The sequence below is a fragment of the Suncus etruscus genome, chromosome 2 (genome assembly GCF_024139225.1).
Source record: "Suncus etruscus isolate mSunEtr1 chromosome 2, mSunEtr1.pri.cur, whole genome shotgun sequence".
Lineage (NCBI taxonomy): Eukaryota > Metazoa > Chordata > Mammalia > Eulipotyphla > Soricidae > Suncus > Suncus etruscus.
The window spans coordinates 18717577-18743392 of record NC_064849.1 but is presented as its reverse complement, the minus strand read 5'-3'; the positions used below and the strand labels follow the sequence as shown (position 1 = coordinate 18743392).

Here is a 25816-nt window from a genome sequence, read left to right as displayed (position 1 = left end):
TCGTCTGAATCAGGCATAATAAAGGCAGGTATCAGTATGTCTCCTCGTAAGTCCTAGGAAGTGACTGGAACATTGGCATCAACTGGTAGGTACTTGCAAGGCCCACAGAACTTGGCATCTGTGGTGAGTAGAAGGTGAGTGACCCATCTTCATGGAGCTCACAGGGAGGAGGACTGGTTAAACAAGAAATATGTGGGAGGGTCTGAGAAGGCAATAGTACATAATTTGATCAACTACGGACTTGAGAATGCAGATTCTTCTTTGACCTATTCAGTCAAACCTTATATGGATGGTCTATAACAATTGATTGAGCAAGCTCTCCAAGAATTCCGATGCTCTAAACGGACAATCATTGTCCTGTGTTTAGTAGTGTAAGTGTTCTTGATGTTGTTGGTCCTTGAACATTGAGAATTGACCATCATTTCATTACAGCCTCTTATTTTAAACTATGTTATCTGATAAAAGTATGGTCACACCAGCTTTTTTAAAAATATATTGAAGACCCTTAAGCACCATGGTCACAAAATTATTCATGGTTGAGTTTCAGTCATAAAATAAACACACTATCCTTCACCAATGCACATTTCCCTGCACCAATGTCGTCCAGTCAGGTCTCTTATCCCCACTCTTTTTTGACACTGGTTTGCACTATTTCTAATGAAGGGGTAATGTGCATCACTTTTCTCTTATTTTCAGCACCCAGTTCTTTTTTTTTTTTTTTTTTTTTTTTTTTTTTTTTTTTTTTTTTTGGTTTTTTTTTGGGGCCACAGCCGGTGACGGCTCAGGGTTACTCCTGGCTATGAGCTCAAGAAATCGCGCCTGGCTTGGGGGGACATATGGGACGCCGGTGGGATCGAAACCGCGGTCCGTCCTAGGCTAGCGCAGGCAAGGCAGGCACCTTACCTCTAGCGCCACCTCCCGGCCCAGCACCCAGGTTCTTATCCACAGTGATCACCTTTAACTATCACTATCGGAGCACTCACCACTCTGTGCCAAGCTGCCAATCATGACTGGTTCTTCCTGATCCTTATCTCTATTGTATCTAGATATTTTTTTTTATTGTAAGAATTTATTCAAGAGACAAAATTGCTTAACATATTGAGGTGAAACTAGCATAACATAGTAACATAAACATAATAGTAATTAATATAATATAATAATACATGTAAATCAAAGAACATTTCTGATTAAAACACAATTTTTTTTATCATAATGGCTTACATATCTTTCACAGTAGTATTTTAGAAAACATATTAACATAGAATCGGGGTTATCATAGATATTTTTACCATACTATTTTTCTTACATCTTGTAAATGAGTGAGATTATTCTATGTTTTCCTCTGCCTCATCTCACTCAGCATAATAATCTCCTATCTATCCACATATAAGTAAATTTCATGACTTACATTTTTCCTAACCGCTGTGCAATATTTCATTGTGGAGATGTACCACAGTTTCTTTAGCCACTCATGTTCTCGGACACTTGGATTGTTTTCAGATTCTATTTAAATATTTAGTGCTGCAATGAACATCAGCCATACAGAGGACATTTCTGCAAGGGACTTTTGGATTGTGGTAGGTATATCCAGGAATACTGCTGCTGGATAATATGGAAGCTCAATTTCTAGTTTTTTTTCCAAAAAGACTGGACTGGACCAGTCTGTATTCCCACCAACACATACCAGCCTTTTTTTTTTTTTTTTTTTTGGTTTTTGGGTCAACCCAGCAGTGCTCAGGGGTTATTCCTGGCTCCGGGCTCAGAAATTGCTCCTGGCAGGCACGGGGGGGACCATATGGGACACCGGGGATTCGAACCGATGCCCTCCTGCAGAAAGGCAAACGCTTTATCTCCATGCATCTCTCCGGCCCCATACCAGCTTTTTTAAGGGGAAGTTGTTTGCCTACAAAATTGTTTTCTAACCTTCAGCTTTTAATCTGTGTTCACTCTGACTGTCCCAGATATGTTCTTGTAGGCAACAGAAAGTTCGGTTCCATTTTCTGATTCCTTCAGCCACTGTCTCTCTCTTGATTGGCCCAGGTTCAGGTCATTTGACACTGAGTGAGATGAAGGAATTTATTGCCATCATTTTGTATGTTGTGGATGTTAATGAGTTTTGCTCCATTTTTTAAAGTATGTTCTTTTTTATTTTTAATAAAAAAAAAAAAGATTTTGGGCCACACTGGCAGGGGTTACTCCTGGCTCTACGCTCAGAAATTTACTCCTGGCAAGGCTTGGGAGACCATAGTAGATGCTGGGAATCGAACCCACGTCAGCTGTGTGCAAAGTAAACCGCCTTGCCTGCTATGTTATAATTCTGGTCCCACCATTCTAATACTTCATTGCAAAACCAATTTCAAGGCTATAAACTCACACAAGCTGTTGCATGTTCATCAAACTTTGTATGTTCTTTCAAATGATTCTGAATGATAGGTTTTGAATAGCCTGGATAGAGTCTTCTTGGGTGCAAGTGAGAGTTTTGTTTCATTAAATTGTTTTTACTGTACCCCACCATCTTCTGGTCTATAGAGTTTTGTTTGATTAATTTGCTATGAATCTTATGGACATTCCTTTGTAAGTTCTTTCTTTAATCTTGGCTGGCTTCAGTATTCTTTCTGTGGCCTTTTGTTATTCTGATTACAATGTCTCCAGAGGTTTTCTGTTTGTGTTTCTCTTGGCCAACGATCCTTCTGGGCCTCCTGGATCTATCTGGGTGTCCTGTACCCTTCAACTCTGGGAAATTAGTTTTTGTATGGTTTTGGGGTTACACCCATGAATTCAAGGGCTGACTCCTTGCTCTACTCAGGGGATCACTCTGGTCAGCGGGACTATACGAGATGCTAAGAATCGAACCTGGTTTGGCTATATGCAAGGAAAGCAACTTGAATATTGTGCTATTTCTCGAATTCCTATTCTGGGGAAATTCTTACCTATGATTTTATTTGGTAGTCTCATCAAATTTGCTTTTCTATTCTTTGGGACACCAATAATCCATTGTATTCTTTTTGAACTTATCCCATAAGCTCTCTGGCATGCTCTTCATTCCTTTGTTCATTTGTTTTTGTTTTCGAGGTCACACCTGATGATGCTCAGGGGTTACTCACTGGCTATGCACTCAAGAAATTGCTCCTGAACTTGAGCATCATGGAGCATCCAAGGGTGCCATGGATCGAACCGAGGTCCGTCCTGGGTCAGCCCACGTGCAAGGCAAACACCCTACTACTGTGCTATTGCTCCGGCCCCCTTTGCTGTTCATTTCTTTTCAGACTTTTTTCCATCTTTCCAGAAGGTCTCTACATGATGGAGGTTACATATGAATGGAGCTCACCTGCTTTTTCTCAACTGCTCTTACTCTGTTCGCTTATATCATGTGTTAGGTGTTTTGGTTGGTTGGATTTTGGTGGGTTTCTGGCCATATCCAGCAGTACTCAGGGCTAACTCCTGGCATTGCTTGGAGAGGGCATATGATATGCTGGGGGTTTAAAACCAGACGTGGTCATTTTTTTTCTGTTCTCATATTGTGTGTTTTGCTGACTACCTATATCATCATTGCTTTGCATTCATGAAATACCCTCAGTATGATCTTCATAGCATTGTCTGGGAGATTACAGAGCTGGCATTTATAGTGTTTCTGTGCTTCTGTTTTTATTTGTAGAGAGCATGGTGGGTCTCTCTCCATAGAGCTTCCCCACTTTATTTGCTGTATTCTGAGAGGGGATCTTTGTAGTTTGTTCCATGGATGTTTCTAAGGGATCAGGTGATTGTTGTTCTTTTCCTTTCCTACCAATTTAGAGACTGGAGGTATAATTGTGTGTAATTGTGAAGTGTAATATATAGGCCACATTACTCCCGCAGAGTTCAGGATACAAACCATGTAGGGTGTGAATATGATCCTGGAATGGTGAAATGAGAAAAACAGATGATCTGAGTTGTGAGCCACTCGTGATAGTTTTTTACTTAGCTTTTAACTCTGAATTGTATCTTGTGCTAGATATTGTGCATCATTCAACCAGGTATGGTCAGTGTGGAGCTATTTCTACTCTGGGTACTACTGATATCAATGCTATAAAATTCATAAATATGCTTTTCCTGTGGGCCACACCTGGCAGTGCTCACAGGCTATTACCAACTCAGTGTTTGGGGCTGCTCTGTTAGTGCTTGGGATTGATCCCCGGCCTTCCACTTCTGGAGATGCTTTTTTCCAGCCCTTTACCGAGTCTTAACTACCGTATTTTCTGGCATATAAGGACAACTTTTGAAACAAAACAAACAAAACAAACAAAAAAGTCAACCGAAAATCGGGAGTCGTCTTATACGCCGAGTATATCCCGAAAAATGTTTCAGTATGCTGCTAAACGAAAATTGTGTGAATATTGCCACAAAACGAATTTTCCAACTCGATCCTGCACCAATCACTGCAAGGCTGCTCGGACCGCCTCTCTAACTCAGCCAATCCAAGCAGGCTTTTTATGCATGCAAATTAGACAATGTTCATGTACCGAATCTACACTGTCAAAAGCCCGCTCAGATTGGCCAGAGTCAGAGAGGAGTCTATTACAGTATAACCTTTGAACCTTTGCTTGTTGTGATTGGCTCACTGTGGTACATAACAGTTACAGCACAAGAATGTTCTGTCTGATACAGCGAATATAGGCCTAAACCTATGTTTTAACTGCAAAATTAGGGGGTCGTCTCTATATGCCCAGTAAATATGGCAAGACTTCCATGCTTGTTTATTCTGGTATCTGGTTACTTTCACAGTTTTGATTTACTTTTGTGTTTCTTTCTATGTCTCAAATTTTTGTTTTGTTTGATTTGGTCTTTGGGCCACACCATATGGGATATTGGGGATCAACCCCAGTTGGGCCAACATAAAAGACAAGCACCTTAACCTGCTGTACTATCTCCCTGGCCCCTTGTCTCCAGTTTTGGTCAGAAGCAATTTCTCTGATGATAATTGCACTTCAAAACACCACTGGGCCTATGTTCTCGTCCTTCATTGCTCTCCCTTTACTGTGTGGACTGACAGGGACATCCCTGCCTTTCCCAGCAGTGTCCACTCTGCTGCCAGGGTCACTTGGTGATAACAGTGATTTGGGCTGGATTTTCTGCTCTTCCACTTCCTGCTGTGTCACGCCCCACAAATTGCTAGCAGATTTCTCCATTGTTTTTAAGAATGCCTGGAGGCCCATTTCCTTCACAGATTGACCCAATAAAATTCAGGGTTCTTCGGCCCCCAACACTCCTGCCCATTCTTTCTCAGATTCTCAGGGAGTATCTGCCACAGTGTAAGCCTATTGCCATTGGAGCTCTTGACATCAGTTTCTTTTCTTTCTTTTCTTTTTTTATGGTTTTTTGGGGCCATCCTTAGGGTTTATTCCTGGCTTTGCACTTGTAGCTGTATTGCAGGGACTTAAGTGGCGTGCAGATATATCCAAGTTAGTCAGCCGTGTGCAAGGCAAGTGCCCTATCTGCTGTACTATCATTTCCCTCCATAATTGCTTCTCAAAATGCCCTTTCTGAACTACAGCTTTTTCACACTTTGGTTGCATGCGAAGGTAGTTTTGGGGGAGAACACACTAGATTTCCTAGCCTGTCTCCTTCCACACACACCCAGGCAAAACGAAACCTGTGGCACTGAGAATGAGAGCACGAGTCTCTCCTGCTTTAGGAGTGGCATCCTCAGTGGCAGAGAATGGCACTAGTAGTTTTGCAGGCCTGTAGGTTACTAGAAAGGATTATAGAGGTAGTATAATCTGGTGTATGTTGTAGTGGAGTACACTTGCTGCTCAAGGGTCCATTCTGCAGTGCTCAGGGAATTGTATGCAGTGCTGCCTATGTGTGATGTATTGCAGGGGGAGGTACTTCCTTCAATTCCAGCCTAGTTAGTACAGGCCTGTTGTTTCCACTGATTTGGTGCCTTGGTCACAGTATCAAGTTAAGCTCCATAAGGCCAGCATGGTCTATTGAGTACCATGTGCTGCCAGGAATCAAACTCAGGGCCTTACACACACTAAACAAAGTGCTTGACCACTAGAGCTTTCTTCTCAGTCACGTATATTTGAACCAAAACGTGTAAAGAAAACTGTCAGGATGGAAGAGTGGTGTAGAAATTTTTAGATGAATGAAACATTTGACATTTAGGGATCACAAATAGTGCCAGATTTCCTGCTGTATGCTTCTCCTTAGGGAGAGAATTGTTCTAAAAAGTTTGAGGAACTTTCTTTTTTAGGGGTGGCATGGGGTGTGGGAGCTTGAAACTGGAAAATGTCCTAAAGCGGTGTCAGGAGTGTGGGATATTGTTTCCATGTACAGATAAGACAAGGAGAATGATAGTGATCTGCAGATTTCTTAGTGTTTCCTGGAGATGACTGGTTGGTTCTGCCTTAAGTCCGGAGAGCACTGAGTGAAAAGCACCCGAAGTATGCTTTGGCACTGCAAGGGAAACGGGGGCTTGAGGTGCCTGAAGGAGCCACATGCATCTATTTTGGAGCTAACTGAGGTTCTCCGGAGATTACTGGACATTGGTTCTGGAATTGGTGGGGTCCATACTCCTGGGACTTGAGATAGCATCAGTAGATTGCTTGCATCTGAATTAGAAAAGTATGTAAATTCTTTGGCCTCACCAAATAATTGGTCTTATGATTGTTGTAAGTGTAGAACCAGACCAGCTGTGTTTTTATAGATCCCGCTGAATGATGCCGTTAGGTTTGGGATCTTCTGGTTCGCTCTGAGTACCACCTTCCAAAAAACTGAATAGGAGCCAGGAATGTAGTGGTGAGCCCTACATCTGATCCCTGGCACCACAGGGAATGGAAGGGGATTCTTTACACTCACAGTGTTGTTGCGGGTATTCATCAGATAAGATGTTTGATAAAACCTTTGATAGTATAAGGTGTTTGTTTGTTTGTTTGTTTGTTTTGCAGCGAGCATACCCAGCAATGCTCAGGGAATTTTAAGGGGTGGTGGTGCTGGAGATCAAACCCAGGTTTGCTTTATGCAAAGCGAGCTTCTTTATGCTGTGTTTTTCCTCCAGCCTCATCAGTTTCCATTTAAAATTTTTTCTACAGAGTCATTTTTAGGGGGAACTATTTGATATTTTGTTTTGACCCATGCTTATGTATTACTATTAAATATTTTGTCTCGGACCAGAGAGATAGTGTTAGTGTTTTATGCTAGATAGTTTTATGCTTGTTGTCCACATGACTCTGATCCTCCAGCACTATGTACAGCCTTAAACACTGTCAGGAGTGATTCTGGGACACAGATCCAGGAGTTAGCCCTGAATAATGCCATATGTGACCCCAAAATCTAAATCAGTGTATTGTGTTTTTGTGACTTTTGTCATTTTAGTTTGCTTTTATTTATAAAATGTAGATATCTCAAAATTAATATTTTCTCACCTAAAATCTAAAGGATGTCCCTTTAGAATAATCAAACTGAGTGCATTATTTAGAACCCAGGATTTATTGGGGGGGGTGGTTTTTGGATCACACCCGGCAGCGCTCAGGGGTTACTCCTGGCTCTGCACTCAGAAATCACTCCTGGCAGGCATGTGGGACCATCTGCGATGCCGTGATTCGAACCACCTTCTGCCCAGGATTTATTTTTAGTCTACAATTTCTGCCTGCATATTGCTTTATGTGCAACCCACAAATGGTGAGATCAGGAAGAAATGTATTTGTTATATTGATCTTGGATTTGAGATAATAATAAAAATAAGTTAAAGAAGCAGATTGTTGGTGAATCATAGAATGAAGAAGGAAGTGAATGCTGTAAAGGAAAGGAAACCGGAGTATTCTAGCTCTCTGTAATTCTTTAGCATCTCCTTTATCGTTTTTCTCATGAATTTTTCCCATTCCCATGCAGCTTCCCTCCTCTTCAACATGGGGCCAACAGTCTAGTACAGCGGCATGTCAGTCCCAGGCCACGCTGTCACTGGCTGAAATCCAGAAACTAGAAGAGGAACGAGAACGGCAGCTTCGAGAAGAGGTAAACTGAAAAAGTACAATTTTGGGGGGAGGTCAAACCCCTTGTTGATGGTCTCCAAGTCTAAGAATGACTCCCAGAAAGATAAATTGAATCCCACTCAATTTGGGGGGAGGTCAAACCCCTTGTTGATGGTCTCCAAGTCTAAGAATGACTCCCAGAAAGATAAATTGAATCCCATTCTTCCGTCCCCCCCTTTTGGGGGAGACTTTGATAATAATATCCGGAGTAAATAATCAACGAATGCAAAAGATTAGGGGACCAAAGGTTTAGCAAAGAAAGTCTTTTGTCAGTTGCAGCCAGCTCCAAAAAGCTAACCGAACAAGCCGTCAGTTCTGGCAAAAGAACCCCCTATGCCTCCCCAACAAGCTATTTATTTCTTTCCTTAATCACCCCCACCTGGAAGATCCAGGTGGGATGACAGGCAAAAACAATATTACAACAATTACTCAACATACAATCTCAAACAATATTCTTTTAGAGCTTGTTGCTCTCCAGTGGTCCTCAAACTATGGCCCGCGGGCCACATATCGTATTTGTATCTGTTTTGTTTCTTCATTGCAAAGTAAGATATATGCAGTGTGCATAAGAATTTGTTCATAAGTTTTGTTTTTACTGTAGTCAGACCCTCCAATGGTCTGAGGGACAGTGAACTTGGCCCCCTGTTTAAAAAGTATGAGGACCCCGGGCCGGAGAGATAGCATGGAGGTAAGGCGTTTGCCTTTCATGCAGAAGGTCATCGGTTCGAATCCCGGCGTCCCATATGGTCCCCCGTGCCTGCTGGGAGCAATTTCTGAGCATGGAGCCAGGAGTGGCCCCTGAGCACTGCCGGGTGTGACCCAAAAACCACACAAAAAAAAAAAAAAAAAAAAAAAAAAGTATGAGGACCCCTGTATGATTTTTTTTGTTTGTTTGTTTGGGGGCTATGTCCGGCATTGCTCTGTTTATTCTTGGCTCTACATTTAGACATTACTTTTTTTTTTTTTTTTTTTGGTCACACCTGGCGGCACTCCAGGGTTCTCCTGGCTCTATGCTCAGAAATTGCTCCTGGCAGGCTTGGGGGACCATATGGGATGCTGGGATTTGAATCACCCTCCTTCTGCATGCAAGGCAAATGCCTTACCTCCATGCTATCTCTCTGGCCCCTAGAAATTCTTGCATGCTCAGGGGACCATTTGGAATGCTGAGGATTGAAACCAGGTCACTGCATGCAAGGCAAATGCCTTCCTGGCTGTGCTATAGCTCCAGTTGTGTCTGTTTTCGTTTTGTTTTTAATTTTATATTTTATTGAGTCTATTGTAAGATACATAATTTTTGTTGATGGTTGAGTTTCAGTGATACAATGTCCCAACACTCATCCCATCCCATCACGATTTATAGTTCCCACCACCAGTGCTCTCACTTTCCCTTTTATCCACACCAGCCTGCCTCTATGGAAGACACTATTTTTCACCCCCTTTTTCTGTTATTCACTGTGATTTGCAGTGCTATTACTGAAAAAGTACCATGCATATCACTTTACCTCCTTTTAGTACCCAGTTCTACCAACAATCAGTCATAATAATTTCTTCTTTGTCCTAACTGCATCCCACCCTCTTTGTAGCAAGCTCCCTACAAAGACCAGTTCTCCAGAACCTCATTTCTATTGTCTTTGGGTATTATTATCATACTATGGGTTTTTTTTTTTTTAAATATCCCAAAAATGAGTGTGATCATTCTTTGTCTCGCCTTCTCCATCTGACTCATTTTACTCAGCATAGTACTCTCCATGTCTCTCCTTATACAAGTAAATTTTATTCATTTTTCCTAAATTTTACGTAGTATTATTTCATTGTGTGGATATACCATAGTTTCTTTATGGTATAAAGACTATCGTCTGTCCTCAGGCACTTGGTTGTTTCCAGGTTATTATGAGTAGTGCTGCAGTGAACATAAGATTGTGGAGGGCTTTTCTGCATTGTGTTTTTTGGGACCCTAAGAATATTACCAGGAGCAGTATCGCTGGGTCAAAAGGAAGTTCAATTTCTAGTTTTTGGAAGAATGATCATATTGTTTCCTAAAAGGCTGGTCCAGTTGACCATTCCCACCAGTGGTGAATGAGAGTCCATTTTTTCCCCACACTCATTCTGGCACTGATTGATCTTATTTTTTTTGATGCATTACTGTCTTTTTTGCTGGGCCTTTTTTCCCCCTCTCCTATTTTATTTTTCAAGTCTTTATTTTGAAGTTTTAGTGAATGCTATTTTAGGGGATGGGGAGCTTTTTGGATCATACCTAGTGGCTTACTCCTGGTTCTGCACTCAAGCTCTGCATTCAGGAGCCACTTCTGATATGCTTGGGGGCCATATGGGTTCCCAAGATCAAACCCAGGTTGGCCTCATGCAAGTCAAGTACACTCCTAGCAGGGTTCAGGGGACCATATATGGTGCCTGTTATTGAACTCTGGATGGACTGTATGTAAAGCAAGCACTGTACCCCATTGTACTATTATTACAATCCCTACATTTGATCTTTTAATACTCTTTAGAATCTCTGACAGTTTATATCTTTTGTACATCTATGAACCCAAATACCCAGAGACCAAGATGGGAGAGAGTATAAGGATTAAGTACCTGTGGCTAATGCTGCTGGGGTTCCCCAGCACTACAGGCCAGAACAGAGGACATCCTTGGGCTCTCATTGGACCTTGCGGCCCAGTTGGCCAGTTATCTGTGGGAAAGGCCCATAGACCTCCTGAGCATTGCTTGGGGGAGCTTCTCCCAGTAATCATCCATAAAATCTAGAATTCTGAGTTTGCTTCTCTCTGCAACAGCAGCGGCGCCAGCAGAGAGAACTGATGAAAGCTCTGCAGCAGCAGCAGCAACAGCAGCAGCAGAAACTCTCAGGTTGGGGGAACGTCAGCAAACCTGCAGGCACCACCAAGTCCCTTCTGGAGATCCAGCAGGAAGAAGCCAGGCAAATGCAAAAGCAGCAACAGCAACAGCAGCAGCAACAGCAGCAGCCAAGTAGATCTCGGAATCCTCCAGTGGGTTTGCTTCCCTGAGGGTGTGCCGAGTGGTCTTTCCTGGTGATTGCCAACTCTTGTTAATCATCGTCATTTGTTTCTCTTTATTTAACAGCATTCCAACCTGCACACCAGCATGGGGAATTCTGTTTGGGGTTCTATAAATACTGGTCCTCCAAACCAGTGGGCATCTGACCTAGTCAGTAGTATCTGGAGTAATGCCGACAATAAAAATTCCAACATGGGATTCTGGGATGATGCAGTGAAAGAGGTGGGACCTAGGAATTCAACAAATAAAAACAAAAACAGCGCCAGTCTCAGGTAGGGCTCCAAATGATCAACCCATCTGACCTTTCATGGGTAAGGGGAAGGGAGGGCTAGGGATTGGACCAAGAAACATTACTTTGTCTTTTACTTAATTCAGTAGTGTCCAATCACTTAATAACCACTTACTAAATAACATAGTCAAGATCTTTTTGTTTAACATTTCTCCAATGTATTCCATAGATGCTATTCTAGCATTTCCCCCTAAATTTACATTTTAAGTTAGTTATGCTATAATGAGCAATACAGCAATACCAACACCTCTATGATTACATTGAGCCTATTTGTTGTTATGATAAATCAGTTACATTTCAGCTTTCCTCAGTATAGAGAGTTGCTGAATGAACGTGGGTTTTAATATTAAATATGTGACCTCAATTCCCAGTCCTATCACTTATTAGCTCTGTGACCTTGGGCAAGAGAGAACCTCTTTGAGCCTCAGTTCCCTCATCTGTAAAATGAAGATAATAGCAACTTCAGGGTGTAGTTGTAAAGAGCAAACACACACAGTGAAGTCATTCATTAGTAAAGTGCCTGGCATATAGTAATGACTTAATAAATGGTAGAGTTAATAGATTGGGGACCCTGATATGTTTTAGTAGGACACTACATCTATCAGTTTACTGAGAATCTTCGCCAGGCACTGGCCTTTGTGTTCAGCACCCTTATTCCTTATCATAACTCAGAGAAGTAGTACCATTTTACAGATGAGGAAACTGAGGCTCAGCAAAATTAAAAACATACTGAAAGATACATAGGAAGAATTTAATCATAGTGTTTAATCTTACATTTGAAAAGAAGTTCTATGCTTAAAACTAGAATGTCTTTGCCAAGGCTAGATTTTAAGGGAGTATTGAATACCCCTTCTCTCTCAATCCAAACATTTGAAACTTCTCTTTTGGAAGCCAAGCAGTAGATTGGTGGACAGCCATCCAGTGTTGCCAGGATATTTGTTCATTTATTTACTTACTTATGGTATTTTAGTGTAATCATGTAGTAATAGTTTCTGGGAATATAATATCGCCCTATTGTTTTGCTTTAGTAAATCTGTAGGTGTGTCTAACCGGCAGAATAAGAAAGTAGAAGAAGAAGAAAAGTTGCTGAAGCTCTTTCAGGGAGTAAATAAAGCCCAAGATGGATTTACCCAATGGTGTGAACAGATGCTTCATGCCCTTAATACGGCAAATAACTTGGATGGTAAGAATGGGGGAGAGAAACCCAGCATGTGGAAGGGCAGAGCAGGGCAAACCCATAAGAAGTTGGCAGATTGGAACATTGCGCCAAAACTCAGGAGGTGAAATCTGTTGGAGGTCCAGTCCTACCCCAACACAGGAGTATGGATCCTAAATAGTAGGAATAGGATGTCTTCTGAGAAAAAAAAAAACAAAGGTTAATACTTTGCTCATCAAATAGGTTAGCAGTTATCGCCAAAAGGGAATGCCATGCTATGTCAAGCTTTCTTTGGGCAAAGAAAATCATGGTTGGTTGCATTGTGCAATTATTTCTTGGGGGCCTTCTCAGCTGGCAAGTCCAAAGGAAAGAGAAGGCTGAGGTGGTGTGACCTCTTTCCCTTTTGGAAAGAACCTTTTGGTGGGGGTGGGAATCTTGGGACAGACTAGGTGATGTTTCTTTGTATAGGAAGATACTGGGTCTGAGTGTCAAGTGAGCCAATTTCAGCACTGCTTGAAGAAAATGGCATCAGGAGTTAGGTAGCAGTGAGCCATCCATCATTCATCTTTGAACAGAGAGAGACTTGAATGTGGAAGTGATTCCTCTAAGAGACTAATCTCCCTCTCATGTCTAAAACCAAGGGCTTTACAAAGAGCAGTAATTGAAAGGTTCTTTTGTCTCACTGTACCATTATCTGGCCTGACAGAGCCAGAGCAACCAGTGTTGGATCCTGGTAATGGCTACCATCCATTAAGCACCTACCATGTGCGAGGCACTTTTCAGGGCTTGGCATGTTATCTTAGCTGTTAACTTATTGCAGTAGCTTTGTAGGAATGTTAATAATCTAGGTGACATTATCCCCATTTTATAAATTAGGAAACAGGGGCTCAGAATGGTTAAAAAAAACTCTTCAAGGTCACAAAGCCAGCAAATTTCAGAATCAGGTGTTAAACCCATGTCTAAACTCCTTCTAACTCTGACATTGTGCTTTCATCCCACACCCCACAGTTGCATGTTATATTTGACTTTCTCTAAGCATATAATATCAGTGAGTAGAAGTTTTAGGAAATTGTTGCTATAACTTCGTCATGGTACCTGGCACACATGGTATTTAATGTTAAATTATGGAAAGAATGGATGAATCTCCAAGTTGTTTCAGTCTTTGCTTGTTTTTTTTCTTTGTTGTTGTTGTTGTTTATGTTTGGAACTATGTCCATCAATGCTCAGTGGTTACTTCTGGCTCTAAACTCAGGAATCACTCTTGAGAGACTCAGGTGACCATATGGGATGCCAGAAATTGAACTTGGGTTGGCCATGTGCAAGGCAAGGGCCTTAGCCACTGTACTATCTCTCTGGCCCAAGTTACTTCAGTCTTAGAAAAAATTTTGTCTCTCTTTTTTAGGGGGTGTGGGGAATAGGGCTGTGGCCACCCCTGGCTATTCTCAGGGCTTACTCTTAGCTCTGTAGTCAGGGCACACTCCTGACAGGCTCAGTTTGGGGGCCCAATGGAGTGTGGTGATCAAATCTGGGTCAGCTTTGTGCAAGACAAACATCCTACCTGCAATACTATCGCTCTGGCTACAGATATTCTTTTTAAGTAACCTGTCATTTAGGGAAACCAAACACATGTGGTATGTTTTTGTTTGACTGCCATTTCAAATAATTGGGGCATTGTGGTTTACACTCTAAAAAAGAGTAGGTGCAGGGATTTCTGATACAGTAAAAAGACCCTTAATGTTGCCATTGCTCAGGTCTATGTTATATATATAACAGCATACCACAAACTGAAGCTCCTTCAGGTATGATGTATCTTATTGTTGCTCTTTGTCTTTTACCTTCTTCATGTTGCAGTCCCCACATTTGTTTCTTTCCTGAAAGAAGTAGAATCACCGTATGAGGTCCATGATTATATAAGGGCCTATTTAGGAGATACCTCTGAGGCCAAGGAGTTTGCCAAGCAATTCCTCGAGCGCCGTGCCAAGCAGAAAACTAGCCAGCGGCAGCAGCAACAACAACAGCAGCAACAGCAGCAGCAACAACAGCAACAGCAACAGCCGCAGGTGGGCTGGTGAGGGTATTGCCCCATGAGAAGTGTTCATAACTCCTTGAAGCCTACAACCAAAACCACAAGAGTGCACTCACATCATTCAGGGACAGCAGATGATCAAAGCATCTTAAAATGCCGATCTGGTATTTTTAGATTATTTACCAAGAATTTTGTGCATTTTCTCTCATTAAAACAACCATTCACTTCCTGTTTGACACATTGGCACCATTTTTCTTGTTTTGTTTGTGTACCTCATTCAGATAGCAATTTCCAAATTGTCATAGACCTATATATTTGGTTTTGATAGTGAAAAGCTTCCGATGTTAAGTGTCTGGTACTTTGGAGCTCCTCCATAGCCATTGTTGACGATACCATGACATCTGGTGTTTCACTTGCTGTTGATGGAGATGCCAGCCCATGCTACCAGTTCTTGTTAGCATTGGCGGTTACTTTCTGCAGAGTCTCTGCCAACATTGAATGAGTAATGATTGAACCAATGGTTCTAGCAGAAATAAAGGCTTAGTAATATTTCTGAAAGATCCCTGGTCACATTTTCTCAGGTGGCTAAGGTGTCACTTGGCCTTTTGGGTGCTTCTGTTTAAAGAAAGAATCCTTAAGGGACCGGAAAACATTGATTTCAGAACATTGAACCTCATGGCCAGATACTCTAATTAGTTCCCAAATGAGGCTTACCATTTAACCATGAGGCTTACCATTTAACCATGAGGCGTATCACAGCTTTTTATGCCCTTAGAATCTCTAGACATTGAGGATTTTTATTTTTGATTTTAGGGTCACACCCAGCAGTGCACTGAACTTAATTGTCTTTGCACCCAGGAGTCACTCCTTGCAGTACTCAGGAGACCATAGAGGATGTCAGGGATCAAACTCAGTTTGTCTCTATGCAAGGCAAATGTCCTCCCTGCTGTACTATCGCTCCAGCCTCATAGGGATCATTTTAAGCAATGAAATCACCAAACAAAACCCAAAACCAAAAAAACAGTTGTGAAAAGCATAATGTTAAATAGACTGAAAAAAAAAAGTTGGTCTGCATGATAAGAGCTAAGGTATGAAGGTAGAGTATTGCCTTTGTATTGTGCCTTAACTGGGATTATGTGCCTTGGATAATTCATTTCACTACTCTTTCTATGTACATGTCCAAAATGACATAGAAAAACTAGTTATTCTGGGTTTATAAATAAATTCTAGCAAGCAGATTGTTACTGTTGGGAATTCCTGAGTAATGAGATTCAGTTGTCAAAGTTTGGCAATATATTCCTAGACTACAGATGATTTAGCAGTTAAGGCTCTTGCCTTATACATGACCAACTAGGGGTTAATCCTCTGAACATCGTGGTCTCCTGAGCTCCTCCAGGAGTGGTCCATGAGTACAGAACCAGGTGTAAACACTGAGCATAACCAGATGTGGCCCACCACCATTCCCCCCCTCAAAAAAAAAAAAGACTATTCCAAAACCTTTAGTTTCATCCTTTTGTACTTTGTCAAAGGTCAAAATATTTTGAGAATATATAAATCAAAATACTTTGAGAATATATAAAATAGAGTCAAGTTCGGAGCATTTTACATCCTTTTGGGTAAATGCTCTGTGATCAGATGAGGATAGTGCAAGATGAAAACCTGAACACAGGGTGCATATTTAAGGATTTGGGAGCGAAGTCATTGTACATTTGTTGTTGCATTTGTGCAATGGTCGCTTCTGTGCAAAAATAGTTGTGCATAGGTGTCTAGATTTGTCTTTCTATAGTGCTTACTCCTGTTCCATCCATGCTTAAGTGGCTCATGTACTGATCCCAACTTAAAATGAATTATTGAAGAAGCAACAGGTAAGTATGAATAACTGGTAGACAAATTTGTAGACACTTGGTGTAAAGTACAAATATTCTACTGCCAAGATCTTTTCTGAGATAACTGATAGAAAGTGGGGGTCTCTGATTTTGTTTGGTAATGTGCTACAAGTTGGTCTGCAGACTTGGACCCAGAGAACAAAGGATTCTTCTGCTTTGACTATGTGTTGGTTGTAAGTTCCCAGAGTTCAAGGGGCAATTTGTGATTATTGTAATAAATTTTCCTTTACCGTGACAGATAATTTCTTGGTAACTACCACATGAATGAAGCCAGTTTGTCTATTGGTTATTTGATAAAGCAAAAGAATAAATTCTGGTCAGAAACATCACCAGACTGATTAAAATCTCAGATACTTCTAATATGAAAGTCATGTAGATTTGTTTAGTCAACTTCCTTTGTTTTTAGCCCTGGTTCTCCAGTTCTGGGCCAGGGTATCTGGAGCCTATGTAGCTCAAGGCACAAATAGGACTAGCCTGGGTCAGGAACCCCTTCCAACCAGGACAGCTGTCAGACTGGACATTTAGGCATTCTAACAAACTGGCATTCATGCTGGGATGAGGGAATGAACCAAAATCCTGAGAAAAGCTGCAGTTTGTCCACTTTATAAGGCCTCTCCTCCTCAAAGCCTCCCCCCCCCCAATCAACATTATTCAGAACCTGCTGTTTGACATTTCCAAGTGGATAAGATAGGTTTCATGTAGAGACTGGAGAGTACAATAGATAGGGCACATGCCTTGCATATTGTCTACTTGGGTTTAGATCCTGGTACCCCAAACCCCCAATCTGCACCTTACCTCTGCCTCCAAGAGTTACTCATGAGCACAGAGCCAGGAGTAAGCCGTGAGCACCACTGGTTGTGAACCCAAAACAAAAGCCAGAAGTGGGGGCAGTTGAGGGCTAGTACAGTGTTGCCTTCCACAATGATCGAGATTCAATCTCTGGCATCCCATAGGGTCACCTGAACTCCAATAGAGGCTGCAGTAAACCTTGAGCACCACCAGGTATAATCCCCCCAAAGAGATACAGCATGGATAGCACTGAAGTTGTGACTGTCATGTCAACATTGTCAGCATGGGCTTCATGCATGACAGAGTAGAGCTTCTATGGGATGTCTATCTCTAGGGGCCAAAATCAAAAGACCATGGGATTGCACCTGACTTTTATTAGTGAGGACTGATCAGTTACCCGGCCATGCTCAGAAGTTAGTTCTGGCTCTGAGCTTAGACATCACTCCTGGCAGGTTTTGGAGACTCTGTGGGATGCTGGGGATCGAAACCTGGTTGGCCACATGCAAGCAAAAACTCTACCCACTATGCTCAGGCCCCAATGAGTTATTTTTTTAATTCACGTGTATTTATATACCTGATAGTGGGGCATATCACTTTCTTAGGGGAGTGACCAACTTAGTATCCACTTGCGACCTCACTTGTGCTCTCCTTTTTTTTTTTTAAAAAAAAAAACAACAAACAGGACTCTGTGTGGGGGATGAACCACAGTGCACTCCATTCAGTATTTCAGACCAATCAGAGCAACAATCAGCAATCAAATTTTGAAGCCGTACAAAGTGGCAAGAAAAAGAAAAAGCAAAAGATGGTTCGAGCGGATCCCAGTTTATTAGGTGAGCACAAACCTGAAATTCCAGTTGGTGGGAGAATTGTCTAGATAATTCCCGGTACCAATATGGTAGTCTTGTTGAAAAATGGTTATTTGTTTTTTTGTTTTGGAGCCACACCCAACAGTACTCAGGTGCTTTGCCTAGCTAGGATATGCACTCAGGAATTATCCCAGCGGTGTTGGCGGGGGATCCATATTAGATGCTGGAGATTGAACCTGGGTCAACTGTGTTCAGTGTTGATACCCTACCTGCTGTGCTATTGCTCCAGGCTCCTGAAATTGTTTTTATGAAGGGAAATACTTAAAATTTTTTTAGTTTACTCTTTAAGCCTATGTTCTCCTGTTTGTTTGTTTGTTTTGTTCTGTTTTGTTTGGGCCCACACACAGTGGTGATGAGGGCTTACTCCTGGTGGGTTTGAGGGACCATTTGTGGTGCCAGGGAACACACCCACCCCCACTTCCCAATAACCAGTTCAAGCTGCACACAAGGCAGATGTCCTACTTGCTGCACTATCACTCTGGCCCCTGTGTCTTCCCAAACACTTATCTCCTCTTCCTCCCGCTCCCTTTCCCCCCAAATAACCAGTTCAAAATAACCAGACTGTGTTTCTGAGCTTCTTAGCATGAGATTCCTACCTTAGACACTGTGTCTAGGGTAAGAAAAGGAATAGGTTTTTTGTTTGTTTGTTTTTCAGCCACAGCTGGTGACGCTCAGGGGTTACTCCTGGCTATGCACTCAGAAATCGCTCCTGGCTTGGGGGACCATATAGGATGCTGGGGGATTGAACCGCTGTTCGTCCTAGGCTAGCGCATGCAAGACAGACGCCCTACCACTTATGCCACTGCTCCACCCCAAAAAGGAATAGTTTAAACTGTGTCTCTTAAAACTTGAAAGTCCTGTCGCAGAGTTAATATAAACTTCTTTAGAAGTAGCCTTTCAGGTTTTTGTTTTGGAAAATTGAATATGCTAATGGGCAACAACAATTTTAGAGTTCGGTTTTTGTTTTTGCTTTGTTTTATTTTTGTGGGGGAGCACACCTTGTGATATTCAGGGCTTACTCCTGGCTCTGTATACAGGGGTCACTCCTGGAGGGGCACGGGAGACCATTGGGATGCAGGGATCACAACCGGGTCACCTCTATATAAGGCAAGCAAGAGTCCTACCCACTACTGTCACTCTATCCCCACAAAAAGTAAAAATAGAATCAATTATTGCTGATTTTTGTGGGCATTGGCCCTAAATTCAAGCAAGTGCTCAAAGAGAAGAACCAATACTTACTGATCTTCACCCTGTATCATACTTCTAAGAATTAACTTACTGCAAGTAGTAAATCAAGGTATCATGGCTTTAGAACAGTTCAGAGTCACAGCTCTATAGCGTTGGATCAAGGATTTTTCTTTCTATTCTGTATCACCAACAGCTCTTCTTTTCATTCAGATAAGGTATCTGTGAGGAGTACTTGTCCTAGAATTGGAGCCTGGAAGACTGAAAGGGCAAGGCATGGTATATATCTGCAGTAACGACATTGGCAGAGCTAATAGCCTAGCAATCTCACAAGAAAAGATAAAAGTTAAATCATTCTCCAAAATATAAAATTTGCTATGGTAGCACTGTGCTGCCCAGAATAGAATGGTTATATTGGAAACGTTGGCAGACTGTGGTGTTGGTCCATTCAGGGACATATCATTAGACTGTAATGAAGAGCAGGAGAAGGTTGCTAGAATTGTTTTTTTTTTTTTTTTTTTTTTGTTTTTGGGCCACACCCGTTTGACGCTCAGGGGTTACTCCTGGCTATGTGCTCAGAAATCGCCCCTGGCTTGGGGGGACCATATGGGACGCCGGGGGATCGAACCGCGGTCCTTCCTTGGCTAGCGCTTGCAAGGCAGACACCTTACCTCCAGCGCCACCTACCCGGCCCCTGGTTGCTAGAATTGAATCTTAGCAGAAGTGCAGAAAGAGGAGGGAGATGGATTTCAGAAACTACATGTATGGACTTCTGGACATGATTAGAATGGGAAGATCTGAGCATTAGGGTGAACAGGGCACTGCCTACAGGCTCCAGGGACAGTAGCAGGGTAGCAGGGACTCAGTGGGTTAAATGCAGGGTGGCCAGAGCCTCCGTGAAGACTCAGTAAGATTCAGTTCCTCAGAAGCTTCTTGTCCCAGAAAACAGAAAATGCCAGCAATGAAGATCTGACATCCTGAAAGTAGCTTTGTGAACATGAGAATCTGGTAAAATCTCCTCTCTCCTCTCCCTTCCCTCCCCCTCTCCCTCTCTTCCTCCTCTCTCTCTCCCTCCCCTTCCCCCTCCTCCTCTCCCCTCATTAAGGATTGAACAACCCAAAATTGTATTCAGTTTTGGTAGGTATAGGTAAATAGAAATTTTAAAACTTATCTTAAAAATTTTTTAAATTTCTTAAATTTTCTTAAATTTTGTTTCTAGTAAAAGAATCTCTTACTGAAATATAGATCTCTTGTCACAAGACTCTGAAGATGAGGCAGAGCTTGTTTGGCTGACCCTATCTGCTGTTACAGTGCTAAAGAAAAAAGGACTTAAAATTATTATCAGTCTCATAATTCAGTTCAGACAATGTATATGTTTGAAGGGAAAAGAAATAACTAAAAGGGTAGATTATCCTAAACATCTGCTCAGAAATTCTCTAGAAATTCCTCTTAGTACGTACGTACGTACGTACGTACACACACACACACACACACACACACACACACACACACACACACACACACACACACACACACACACACACACACACACACACACACACACACACTGATTTGCACTGAAAAGTCAGTAATAAGCACTCACCATTCACACTTGGTCCGTGCACAGAATGGCAAAACAGGTTCTACCTTGATTTGAACATACCATTGTAAAGCAGTGTTTGAAGAAGTTTGCTTCTAACACATACTGGTGGGAGCGCCAGCTTCCTTTTAGCCTCCCCACGTTAGGTTAATAAAGCCTTGGACTTGATCATTAGAATTTTCCTTTTGCTTGCTGGCAAGCGTGCCTGGTTCACTGTGCAAGTCTGGCCTAGCAGTCAACACACTACAGCAATAAATAACTTCTTTTTTTTTGACATTAAGTTTCTTCACTCTTGTCTTTGCCTAGTTAAAATTACTTTGCCTTTTTTTTTTTTTTTTTTTGGGTCACACCCGGCGGTGCTCAGGGGTTACTCCTGGCTGTCTGCTCAGAAATAGCTCCTGGCAGGCACGGGGGACCATATGGGACACCGGGATTCGAACCAACCACCTTTGGTCCTGGATCAGCTACTTGCATGGCAAACGCCGCTGTGCTATCTCTCCGGGCCCCACTTTGCCTTTTTTTAACTTACTTTTTTGGGGTGGCTATTCACAGCTGGGAATCACACTCTGAAGAACAGTGAGACTCTGGGGGTTCAACCTGGGACTCCTGCATGCAAAGCATGTGCCCTAGCCCTTTGTGCTTCCTCTCTGGCTCTACATTTCCACACTGTGTATTGCACGTATCACATTACATCTGTTGTTGAGTTGTGAAGTCATAGAAAATTTACTTCAGTGTAGAATAATGGCTTATTTTGTTTCATAGACAGATTTGATTTTATGTTTCTTATACTTTATAATCCAGCTCTTACTTATTTCCAATGCAGACACTAAGTGATTTACTCCATAGGAGAAAGGTTTGTGGATTGTGGGAGCATAGTTGATGGGTAGCACTATCAGGCCTAGTAAGCAGTTTGTACTATACCTACTGGCTTATCAAACAGGCATGTTTTTTTTTTTAATTTGTGATATTTCTGCATCAAGAGTATAATATAGTTACCCTATTATGTAGGCACTTATTGTTGGTACATTTAAAAGTCATTTTGTTTGAAGACTTGAGCGTTGAAGAACAAAAAGGAATGGCTGAAAACATAATATTGACTTTCCATTAGCTTATTGTTTGACATTCAAGTAGATGCTAAAACAGTTCAGGATATTATTTAGGGTAAATAAACTGAGAATCTTTTGGGAATTTCCTATTCTTAAGAAGATCTGCTTTTTTGTTAATATGATTATGCAGTTGTTGGGAAATGGTATCTGTGAGTTTCAGTTCATAATTGTGAGGCATGGATGCTGCCATTAGCGGCAGTCCTGCTTTTTTTCCACAATTGGAGTTTATCAAATATTGCTAACAGAAGTTCTTTAGCTGAATTCTGTCCAAGACTGAGGTGAATAGCCCATCTTGTGTGCTGCCTGCTAGGCAATAGCACGTCTCATCCTAAAGATTCTTTAGGGCTCTTTACTAAAGGTAGGCCAACCTGCTCTCACCCTGACCCCAGGATCATCTCAGGAGACTTTCAACAACAGTGACTTTTATTTTAAAAAGTAGCTGGGAGCTGTAATAATCATACAGGGGGCTCAGTTCTATACTAGACACCACGAGATCCCAAGAGTGCTGGAATTGACCCCTTAGATACAGAGTTAGAAGTAGCCCAGGGCACCACTAAGTGCACCACCCTTCAAAAACTAATGAATTTATAGGAGGCCCTGGGGTTTGACCCCACCACCTTAACAAGGGGGGACAGTAACAAAACAATGATGCTGGGTTTCACATCTCCACCCCACCTTCCTTCCTAATTAAATTATACCAGTACCCTGAGAAATGAAACAAAAAATTCTTTATTAGAAGGACAGGCAGTAATTCCTGACTTTTCCCTCCCTGTGGCATCCCAAGGGTGTGCTCAGAGCCAGAGATACTGGTCTCAGCCCTGTCAGGAGTGGGTGCTGCATGACCCTCTTGCCATCTGCTCTGCCGTTGAGCTGTGTCCCCAGCCCTTTCTGAATTTCACAGTGTATATTTTGTACATTATTTTTTTTTTTTTTTTTTTTTTTGGTTTTTGGGCCACACCCTGTGACGCTCAGGGGTCACTCCTGGCTATGCGCTCAGAAGTTGCTCCTGGCTTCTTGGGGGACCATATGGGGCGCCGGGGGATCGAACCGCGGTCCGTCCTAGGCTAGCGCAGGCAAGGCAGGCACCTTACCTCCAGCGCCACCGCCCGGCCCCTATTTTGTACATTATTTACTTCCAGTTTGAATGGTCACTCATTACCATTTTCTCCCCTGGCAGGATTTTCAGTTAATGCTTCCTCGGAGCGACTGAATATGGGTGAAATCGAGACACTGGATGACTACTGAGTGTCCACCGGAGACTGGCCTTCCCTCTCCTTTCTACCGACCACGGATTCTCCACTTCCTCACCTCTACTCTTTATCCCTCTGCAACAAATCACAGAACTGGCCATCTCGGGCTTTTTCCTCTAGCTCTGTGTCCAGGATTCTTTAGGCCATTTTGTTGGTGAGCATCTCCCAACTGTAGATGAGAGATTGGACGATCCCGCCTCTCGGAGGACAATTGGGATCACTTCCCAACAAGCTCATCTTGGGCAGCATGTGTTTACTTGCTGTTTCCCAGAAAGTGAGTTGGAATCTGTGGAATCTGCCAATAGCAATCTACTTTCTCTTGTCACTTTTACTTTTCTATTTCTTTTTTTTTCTTCCTCTCCTCCATTCCCTCCTACCCCTTAAAGGGCAAGCAAGGGGTCCTCCTGGTGCAATAATGAAGAGAGTGAATGACAGCAGACCTGGCCCACAGCCCATTGTACTGGACCATGGCTCAGGTGCCCAACAGAGCAAGCTCTTCCAGGCTGCATGTTGTGTGGCCACTGATAACTGTGGGATTGCATCATAGTGGCCCAAGGGGTAGGATCTAGATGGTTTTGCTTGGATACCACACACACATCCCTTCTTTCCAAGCATTTGGGAGAAGGGATTTGTGTTGTTCTTCCTAGACTAGTGACTTTCAAGCAAGCCAACTAGCTTCCCCCTGGCATACGCCAACCTCATTGGACAGAAGAAATCCTGTGGCCTGGGAGAGGGACTTGTGCTTAATTTTTCTTATAAAAACTGATTTTTTTTCCCATAAATATTTTTACTTCAGAGGACTAGGACCAGTTTGTTTTGGGCCTTTCTGCTGAAAATTTGTCTCGTTTAAGAGGCAGCTAGGATCTTTACCGTATGTATGAAATTGTATAATTTACGTTTGGGATAGGGATAAACTTTTGCTTCTGATAAAGCCCGGAATTTACTCTGGTTCCTCAGAGCATTGCGTGTTTGTCTTGCTTGGCCCCAAAAAGGTTTTGTTGAAAGGTTCTGGAATGGCAAATTGTGTTGCCTTTTCTGAAAAAGTGCACATACAGAATCTTTGAGGCCTTCATTGGTGGAAACTATCCTAAAGAAGGCAGCAGGATTGAGGGAGGGAGCGGGTGGGCAGAGTTCAGGCAGAGAAGCCTGGGTCTGGCTTCTTCTGGGGATGACCTCCTAGATAGAAGTGTATTCAAGCCCTATTTATAGACAGATACTCCTCCTGCCTCCACCAGCTGCCTGCCACCGCCCCCCTCCTCACACCCCCATTACCCGGAATGCCAAGTACACTTTGGTCTGGAGCCATTGGACCATCCTTCCTTGAATGAGAAGTGTTATGGTTTGGGGGACATCTTTCTTCCTCTCATGCCTGAAGAAGGCCAGAGTTGTTTTGAGAGTAGTTTGGTTTTGGATGATTATGTTCGGTTTCAGTTTTTATTCTCTTTGGGATTGTCATCCTCCCTGTCCCTTCTTGCCGCCTCCCTCTTTACATGTACAGTAACTATACAGAGACTGATACAAAGTTGTATATAGTTTTTGGATCAAATAGCATGAGGAGATGGGGACCCCTTCAGAATTGGGACTCCTGTTCTCCTTTGCTTTGTAAATTCAGAAGTGGGGGTGGGAAAGAGGGATAGTTAAAATGTTTACAAAACTTTAAGCTCCCTCGGAACTTTTGCCAGTGTGGAGGAAAATAAAAAGAACTTAAATAAAATCTGGTGTTATTCTGAGTGCACCTCTTGTACTCGCCTGCCAAAGCTGAGTTTTGCACCAGACCCATTTCCTTGGCATTATGGAAAACTTCAGGTCTGCAAGCACAGAGGACGTGGAGGCCACTGTAGCTTTTTTCCTTCATGCTCGGGAACATCAGCTGTTCTGTATTTGGGAATGGAGAGGTCAAGATGAACACAGGTAAGTTTGACCAAATATCTTTCCTCCTCTGACTCTTTTTCTGCTGCTTTCTGACTTGTCTCCTCTCCTCACACATCATCCCACCCCAGTCCAGTTCACCGTCCAGACCTACGCAGATCTTTCCAACTCAAGTATTGTGTACTTGTACAGGAAAAAACTTGAGAAACAAATATGAAATGTATGAACTGTACTTATGTATGTGCATGCACCCATCTGTCCATGCAGATTCCCACAGTAAACGTAATTGTTGGAATAGGCAGGCTAGAGGGAGCAAATGTTATTTTAGGAGTGAAACACTCCAGATGCTTAAAAAGAGCCATAATTCTACCAGAGAAAGTGCCTACTTAGTTTAAACATTAAAATTCCCCTTCCCTGGGAATGTTTGTCTCAATTCTGCTCCTTTTTTTTTTCATTTTTGATTGGTGATTTTTTTGCTTTCAGATAGTATGTTTTACCCCAATTTTGTAAACTTAATTATAAATTATCTTCACTCTTCCTGGATTTTGTTTTATTTTTATTTACTTACTAATTTATTTATTTATTTATTTGGTTTTTGGGCCACACCTGGCAGCACTCAGGGTTTACTTCTGGCTCTGAGCTCAGAAATCATTCCTGGCAGGCTTGGGGAACCATATGGGATGCTGGGGATCAAACCTGGGTCCATTCTGGGTCAGCAGCATGCAGATCAAATGTCCTACCAGTGTGCTATC

At 42.3% G+C, this 25816-nt stretch overlaps 1 protein-coding gene across 2 annotated transcripts in view; it reads left to right on the top strand.

Annotated features, from left to right (window-relative positions):
• The window catches only part of GIGYF2 (GRB10 interacting GYF protein 2), a 153918-nt gene extending 129009 nt beyond the window's left edge, over nt 1-24909 (top strand). The window contains exons 22-28 of one of the 2 annotated variants that reach the window (XM_049769292.1): nt 7870-7992; nt 10802-11014; nt 11109-11314; nt 12360-12514; nt 14339-14520; nt 17871-18018; nt 23123-24909. In XM_049769292.1, coding sequence (XP_049625249.1) covers nt 7870-7992; nt 10802-11014; nt 11109-11314; nt 12360-12514; nt 14339-14520; nt 17871-18018; nt 23123-23190 — 1095 coding nt within the window. In that variant the 3' untranslated portion in view covers nt 23191-24909. The remainder of the gene's footprint in view (nt 1-7869; nt 7993-10801; nt 11015-11108; nt 11315-12359; nt 12515-14338; nt 14521-17870; nt 18019-23122) is intronic. The other variant, XM_049769293.1, reaches the window with a different exon arrangement.
• Nucleotides 24910-25816: the final 907 nt, after the last annotated feature.